We start from the raw sequence: 8,819 nt of genomic DNA, 5'->3' as shown, positions 1-8,819 counted from the left end.
ATTTGATCCGTACATGACCTTCCTGGCATAAACCCACTTTGGACTTCCCAAATCTTTGTTTCTGTTATTTTCATTACCCTACGAATAAATATTTTTGAATATGTAAAAATCGGAAAAGGGTTTACATGAGTAAAAAAATATAATCTGATCTATCTGAACTAATATCTATTGGTGCAGAAGATCCAAATTCAAGAGTTTGAAATAAAAAATTTCATATTAAAAGATCTTTTCGTGATTTTCAATTACAAAACAAACTCCACTTAATATAAATTACTAAAAAAAATGAGGGAAGAGTAGTAAAAATAAATAATTAGAAACTTTTCGACACAGGAAAATTCACTGAAAACAATTGTTTCAAAACTGTAAATGTCCCAGTGATCTGGACGGTCTCAATGACCGTGAAACTTGGTTATAATTTGAATACATTGCTGAGAAATGAGTTTGAAGTAAAATGTCATAATAAAACTTATTTATTTATAGCATTTTATAAAATCAAATAAAATTAAAATGTATTTAAAATAAATAAAAAGAAATAAATTTGTCGTCAAGATTACTAGGATGTTCACTTCAATAATTCCACTTAAAATAAAAAAATTCCAAACAATGAAATAGGGAAAAAACGACTCCAAATACCATTTCTTATTCTCTTTCTCACTGTTGCCTTTTCTTATGTATATTTTTTAATATTTTCTAAAAACAATATCAAATTCTTTCTATTGTTTTAAACTCAAATTTAAATTTTCGATTGGTCAAATTCAAATGAGTAATTATTTAATTTTCCATGCCTATTAAAGACAAGAAACAGAAAGCTTAAAAATGTATCATTGTTTAACATTATATCTGAATTTTTAGAGAAATCGAAATTTTTAATACTTTTTTATTATTAGCACACCATTCAGCCACTCCCCTTTCGGAATAAGCTTGAATCACTTGGGAGAAAAAAAGCAATGTGTGGTAGGGGGTATAGATGTTTAGATTGATCTAGAAATCTCCTGTTATTTATTTGAATAACACGTTCGTTCCACAACACTAAAAGAGCCGAACTATAATACAGAATCAAAATTAAGCCAGTTTTAATTACGAAGCCAACATATTTGAATACTTTCGAAGGGTCAAAGTCCTTGAAATAAAATGTAGCCGAACTTTCAAATACACTGGAATCTTGATTTGTGCACGGTTTTGGACGTGGATCGCCATCACAGTCGACACTAATATAAGGACTCCGAACGTAAACAGACAGGGCTGCTGAATTATTAAGGTTGGATTTGAACGCATGGCGCAACCTGATGCAACTAACTTGCTGAAAATGCGGCACAAATCCAGTTTACGCAAATCCAAGTTCCAGTGTTTATGCAATTTTTTCTAATACAAAGGAAAATATCGAAGAAAGAAACAAACTTTTTCGAAAACTTTGAAAAAATAATTTGATATTAATAATAATAAATTTCGTATTTGAAAGAACAATTAAAAGAAAACTTAAACTTAAAAAGGGCTAATTGAATGTCTTGAAAATTGTTTTTTAAAAACCTATTTTTAAAGAAACATGCTTTTTTTAAGCCTTCTTGTCTAAAATAGTTGCACAATTTGACTGTTTTACATTTTTTTAATGTACTTTTAAATAGTCAAGTTTTATGAATATAATTGTTTTGCCAATCTCAACTATTTAAAGAAATAGATTTAAAAAAGTAACATTCAAAAGCGCTTCAATTAAAAATCATAGTCTTATTAAATTATTATTATTATTTATTATATTTATTATTATTTAATAATTATAATTATTATTATAAGTTATTAATTATTATTTAATTAAAAATATATATTACGTTAAAAAAATTGTTAAGCAAATCCTTATTTTTAATTAAATAATTTTTGTTTTAGTACGATTCTGTGATCCCAGGTGCTCATGGTGGTGGAGGAGAATATGTTGTTCAATCAGGCTTCGGATGGACGAATGGTGTGGTATTCGAATTATTAGATATTTACTGTTTTGCTACTTCCAATGACAATATTGTCATATCCAATATAGAATGCAAACACCTTCCCGCCTAAGTGGTAAGTTTCATAACCTGAATAAAAATGAAAACCAAAGAGGTCAGAAAGCGCCCAAAAGGAACGGTTCCCAGTAGGCACAAAATTTGGCGACGTCAAAATTTGACGTCCTTAACTTTGTGCCCACTGGGTTTCGTAGACTAGAACTATAGAGGATTCCACATTAATTTATAAAGATATCAGAGTGGTCCGTAAAAACAAACGTTTTCCTAATTATTTAGATTCAAAAAATGATGGCTCTGTACCCGTAAAGTACTCCAGTATATTCCGTGATGTACAAGCTCTTTTAAGCGAAAATTAGTTCACGCATAACAAAGTTGACATTTTTAATTTCTTTTTAACGAACTATCCCATTTCTTTGCAACTACTTTTATTTATTTAAAAAGGTTTGAAAGTATAAAAATACTCCTTATAAATAATAACCAGTAAGATACGACATTTAACAAATTTTTTGCTTTTTATATTAATAAATTAATAAGTAAGAATACTATTTCAAGCTTAGAAATACTAGGAGCCTTTCTTTTTAATTTTTTAATTTTAATTAGCATCCTTTATAATCCAAAATAATTGTTGATGCTTAACAATATTTAATAAACATATGCAGATATTAGCAAATGCATGTTCTAAACACTTCGTTTCTTTAAAAAATAATACGTACGATTTTTCAATATTTGATAATAATTGTCAATTGTTTAAATAAACTTGATAAACAAATATAGACTTTCGTCAATTTTCATAATCAGCAGATTTAGTTCTCTTAACGGAATTAACTCTAAATGACTTGACTGTATAGCTTTTCTTATGTTATTTCATCAATGAGCTACATTTTTTTATAAACCATTTCAAAATGTATTTAAATAAATATCGAATGTTGTCGCCTGAAATAGTCTATTAGTAAATAAAGTCCTTTCTGAGTCACTAACAGTCGGTTGAGAATTGACGAAAATCTTTATTTTTTATTAAATTTATTCAAACAACTAAAAGTCGTTATAGAGTATTAAAAACTCATTCATATTATTTATCGCCGACAAATTTTTCGTGAATTCTGTTAAAGGGACGAATTGTTTTGAGCGTCAAATAATTAACATATGCATTTATTTGTGAAATTTCTTTATAACATTAACAATTAGTTAGGATTTTTAAACAATGGTAACAAAAACATTATTTTCACGTATGTATATCGCGAACAAAAAATTTCAAAATAAATTCTACAAGTGTTTTAAATCTTGGAGTAGCACTTTCACTCATTAATTTGTTAAAATTATAATAAACAATTTTTTTGAAATGTTCTAATCTGCTGCATATTATTTTGGAGGAGTCTTTTTACTAGTTTCATGATGTACATAAATATAAGCTAATTATTCAAAATTGGGATCTTTTATAAAAAATGTCAACTTTGTTGTTAAAAAAATTGATTAAAAAAATATAAAATTTGCTCTTAAAAACCTCTTTCAAAATTAGTTAAATTTCATTTTTCTCTAATGCTAACGTCGAATCAAAATTGTAATCTTCAGACTAATTTTCCAGAAAACCTTTTTTGTCCCCCTGTGTGACGGACGGACGGACATCCAACCGTTGCGTCGCGTCGTTATAAGCACCCAGGTGCGAATTTAGGTCGGCACCCAGAGCAGGTGCGTTGGCCCAAAGTCGGACCGACTTTGGCCCGCCGTAGATCGGCAGCCAAAGTTGGGCCACCTTTTATATTTATAAGATACTTTTGTCGGCCCAATATAAACAGCCAACGTTGGCAGACATTGTGGGACCGACTGTTGACCCAACTCTGGGCCAAAATCGACCCAGAGATCGGCATGAAGGGATTGACAAAGTTCTGAAGAAGTTAGGCCGACTATTGGCCTAACAATGGTCCAAACATGGATCAACCATCGGGGCAACTATTAGACATCTTTCGTTAACGAGTAACGCGGACTGCCGGCCCAACTCTGGGCCAAAGTCGGCCCAGAGATCGGCAAGAAGGGATTTAGAAAGTTCTGAAGAAGTTAGGCCAACTATTGGCCCAACAATGGTCCAAACATGGACCAACCATCGGGGCAACTGTGAGACATCTTTTGTTAACGAGTAACGCCGACTATCGGCCCAACACTGGGCCAAAGTCGGCCCAGAGATCGGCATAAAGGGATTTAAAAATTCTTTTTAATGAAAAGAGAAAAAAATTTATAAATAAATTTCGAAATATTTCAAGTAATTTTAAAGAAGTTTAAAATATTTGAGAAGAATTTAAAAAAGCAAAAGAGTTCTCAAGAGATTTTAGAGACTTTATTGGCCCAAAGTCGGACAGACTTTGGCTCGCCGTAGATCGGCAGCCAAAGTTGGGCCACCTTTTATAATTATAAGATACTTTTCTCGGCCAAACCTAAACAGCCAACGTTGGCAGACAACGTGGGACAGACTGTTGGCCCAAATTTGCCTCAACCAACCATCAGGGCAACTATGGGAAATCTTTCGTTAACGAGTAAATCCGACTACTGGCCCAACTCTCGGTCAAAATCGACCTAGAGATCGGCATGAAGGGATTGGGAAAGTTCTGAAGAAGTTAGGCCGACTATTGGCCCAACAATGGCCCAAACATGGACCAAGCGAGTAACGCTGACTACCGGCCCAACTCTGGGCCAACGTCGGCCCAGAAATCGACATAAAGGGATTTAACAATTATTTTGAATGAAAAGAGAAAAAAATTAATAAATGAATTTCAAAATATTTCAAGTTATTTTGAAAGAAGTTTAAACTATTTGAGAAGAATTTAAAAAAAGCAAAAGAATTTTCAAGAGATTTTAGAGACTTTAAAATACTTTTTATGAGTCCAAGAGATTTTTAGTGATTTTAAGGGATTTTGTGCCATTTCAGTGGATTTAATATGGTTTAAAAAGTGAGTAGAGGAATTTAAAATTTTAGAAAGCATTTTAAATGATTTTAAAAAAATCAAAAGAGCTTAAGGATTTTCATGTAATTTAAAAATATTTTAAAGTATTTAAACAGACTAACAGGAATTTTAAGGGATTTAACCGGAGTTATTTGATTTTGAAAAATTTTTAATTTATAAACGAATTTTAAAAGATTTCAAAATATTTAAAAGAGTTCAAGATATTTTAAAAGAATTTAAGAGGTTTTTCAGTAATTTTCAAGATTTTTTTAGGAATTTCGGTAGAATTTAAATGACTTTTAAGATTTTAAAGAAATTTTAAAATATAAATAATGTTCTTGAATTCTTTAAAGTCTGTTAAATGTCAACGTAACAATATTTTTTATAGAATAGTTCACAGAAATTTGCAGACGGCCATGCACAGCTGTTGGTCATATTTTAGATTTTTTTGTAATACTTCCAGTTAGGTTAGCCGAGAAGCTTTAGGCGTTAAGAATTAGCAATGCGAAACTTATAGGGTTCGAGCCCCAAGGCGAACAAAAATTTTCATAGCGTGCGATTATAAACAGTGTAGTGATTGTATTATATTTATTAAACTACCCATCGAATTCTCTACTATAAGATTAGTTCTATAAAATTTAATGGATGTTTTTTTCGTGTAATTGCCATAGTTGGCCCGATTTTGGTAATGGATATTGTACCAATAGTCAGCTAACATGGTCGGGCCAAAGTTATAATTTCGCTGTTGGGCCGACTTCTAGTAGTCATGGTTGGGCCAACCATGGTAGCCAATAGTCGGCAAACAGAATTGGGCCATAGTTATCATTTCGGTATGTTGGCCAATGCCTGGTTGTCAAAGTTAGCCTAACTCCGAGAAAGTTGGCCCGACTATGGCCCAATGGAAAATTCGCATCTGGGCATGAGTGTTTCTGGTGTAGCCTATGAAACCCTAAAAATAATTTTTAAACATTCTTTACTAGTTCAATTGTTCGACAGAAACAAGAAGACGAAGAAAATATTCACCTCAATTTTTCAATTTATCTTTATTGAGGATATTAAATATTTCAATTTATATTCTTTTTTTATTCACTCTGGAATAACATTGACTTTATTTTTTTCGATATAAAGATTTAAACAAATTAAAAGTAAAGCGTGTAAACATCAAAATCAGTGATGAGATAAATTCAAAGAGTTGATAAACCCATAACAAAATAAAAAAAAGGGCGGTAAAAAAGAATATAATGAGGAAAAGTTGTAATGCTGTTAGTTTCATTACTGCTATACTTTTGAAGAAACCTAAGAAAAAAAGAAACGAAATTAGAAAACTGGACTCAGAAATGAAAGAAAAATTATTAAGAGAAACTCATTCCTAACTATACCGACTACCAAAAATGATAGCTCCTTTTCTCTTGTAATTTCAGATGCTGTATAACAAGTTACTCCACGTTCAAGAAAATCAACTGGCATTATTTCAATATAATTTTAATTAATTTCTAAAGCTTCGAAAATAATATGAAAACCGAAATGTGTGCTAATTTAACAGGATTAGCGGCCTACAAACTTAATCATGTCTGAAGGAGCTAAAAATTCTATATAGTCTGGAGTATCCGTCTGCTTTTCAATTAGAGTTGATAATTCAATTTATCAAGTAAAATTAATTCAAATTTAGTATTTGATTTGAACACAAGTTATAAGTTAATTCTTTTTTTACAATTAGAAGCAAACTTTAATCGATATTTATGATATGCTATTTGTGAATATCAGAAGTGAGAACTGGTTTTTCATTTAACTATTTGATGTCGTTGACGACTTACTTAATTACAGGTGCTAATAATAGATACGTAAAAGTGTTAGACATAAAAAAGGGTTAAGAATCACATATAGTCAAACGATATTTCGTAATCCCGAAATAATTATATCGATAAAAAATAATTTTAAAAATTATGTTACTTCATAGGTTACTTCTCAGTATTTTAATGAAATGGTGATTATTTAGTGGAGTTGTGAAATAGAGTTCTGAAACTTATATTTTATTTTTGTTTCTGCACGTTACTTTACAAAAATATTTCTGTTTATGCGTAATTAGATAGTGACTATATTTTTATAATTACTCTACTGTGATATCGCATTTAGGAAACCAAATGTATCGTAAAATTTACGTCTTTTACAATTGCTAATACTTTCCAGCAATATGTACAGGACAGGGTATTGTATTTTATGTTAAAGATATCCTTTGAAAATCCTAGAGATATCTGTTGGATAAATGAAAGTTTCTATATCCATGGGATATCCATATACAATAATCTAGGATTTTTCTGTATATTGGGGAATCTTTACTTTGAGGATTTGAATATTCAATAACGGCCCGAAAAACACCCTAGAATATCGCATAGGTATCCCAGAGATATCGAAATTTCCGTCTTAATCGGATATTCAGCTTTTATCAAAAAGGTTTTTTAGGGTCTAGGTAGGTCTAGGTATATCATTTGTAATGTATCATGAAGCTTTGTATAATATTAATTCAATACATAGTAGATCTACAAGTGTAATTTTTATCCGAAATTGGACTAAAATACTGTAAACAGTTGGCAAATATATAACTGCTATATTCACAATAATCATTATAATAAATTCTAGACTTGTTATGTAGTTTTCAGAATTTTTCTAGAGCGTTTTTATCTAACTTTTGGATAAAGAATATTTTTGAACTTTTGTCTAAATGAATTATTTAATTAATATGATTAAGTGTGGCAGGTGCTTATGCAAAATAAATAGTTGAATTCGAACATTCAAAACACGTCTAATTTATTTACCACACAAACCCTTATTTATAACCTTAAAATTTTGCAGAAACATGACAGTTGTTATTATTTTTTATAAGCTTGTTCATTTAAGTCCGGTAGAACTTCGGTTTAACCTATTGTTCTATGGCTTTATTTAAAATTAACGTCAAAACAAAGGCCTACCCATGGATCCTTCTCGCTCCCTTTAGCACGAGTATGTTGATGCAATTGCAGAATAGGGGCGTCATCTGTTTTTTGGCTGGAAAAACAGTCTCTTTCTGCAACAAACTAGTAGAATCTTTAACTGAACGATAAATAAAGCGATTTGACAAGACAGAAGTTTCAAATTATTGTTACTTTTGTTACTACGATATATTAAATATGGGTATGTCACGATATCAGAATGATCATATTTAACTCAACGCTTAGGTGCTTTTAAACATCCAAACGGCCAGGAACATCCCTTTGACAGGTCACAAAAATAATTTGGTGAAAACCTTACCCTTTTCCAATGTTTCGTGGGGGCGAGAAGGCAACCCTATGATCAGTAAAAAAAATAATGTTGGTCTAATCCCTACCCATTTCCAACTTCTCGTTAAATATGAGGCTGCGTCTAGTCGTCCCGAATTTCGGGATAAATAGCATTTTTTATCTTGGGCTAGTCATCCCGAAATTCGGGACGACTAGCCTATTTTTACAATTTGGCTAGTCGTCCCGAAAATGATGTATTTTATGAAATTTATCCTTTTAACTAAACAAAAATTACCAAAAATTGTAGTCAACCCGAAATTCGGGACAACTGGCCTATTTTCACCATTTGCCCTGGCGGACCGAAGAAACCGAATGGAACCTCTACAAAGTCCCTGTAAAGACCCCATTGAGTCCCCATTCGGTTCCTTTTTTAAAAACTAAAAAGAAACAGCAAAATCAACTTTTAAATTGTTGAAATTCGGATTCTACGTTAAAATTCCCTATAATATAAGGTCACGGAATAATTGCAATAGTTTTGTTTGCAACGGTAAAAAGTTTTTAAAAATATAAGACGTATAACGCATGTTGACTGCTACACTTCAAACGCATCATCTGTAAGTAGCAGTCAACAGGCGTTA

The 8,819-nt window shown here is 31.1% G+C and overlaps 1 protein-coding gene across 1 annotated transcript in view; it reads left to right on the top strand.

The window, feature by feature from the left end:
• The window catches only part of LOC117171039 (trehalase-like), a 115,223-nt gene extending 107,501 nt beyond the window's left edge, over positions 1–7,722 (top strand). The window contains exons 9-10 of the mRNA XM_033358084.1: positions 1,879–2,052; positions 6,349–7,722. Coding sequence (XP_033213975.1) covers positions 1,879–2,049 — 171 coding nt within the window. The 3' untranslated portion in view covers positions 2,050–2,052; positions 6,349–7,722. The remainder of the gene's footprint in view (positions 1–1,878; positions 2,053–6,348) is intronic.
• The last annotated feature ends 1,097 nt before the right edge of the window (positions 7,723–8,819 follow it).

Source organism: Belonocnema kinseyi, chromosome 4, assembly GCF_010883055.1.
Source record: "Belonocnema kinseyi isolate 2016_QV_RU_SX_M_011 chromosome 4, B_treatae_v1, whole genome shotgun sequence".
Lineage (NCBI taxonomy): Eukaryota > Metazoa > Arthropoda > Insecta > Hymenoptera > Cynipidae > Belonocnema > Belonocnema kinseyi.
Note: the sequence above shows the minus strand (reverse complement) of the source record. Positions and strands in the feature narration are given on the sequence as shown.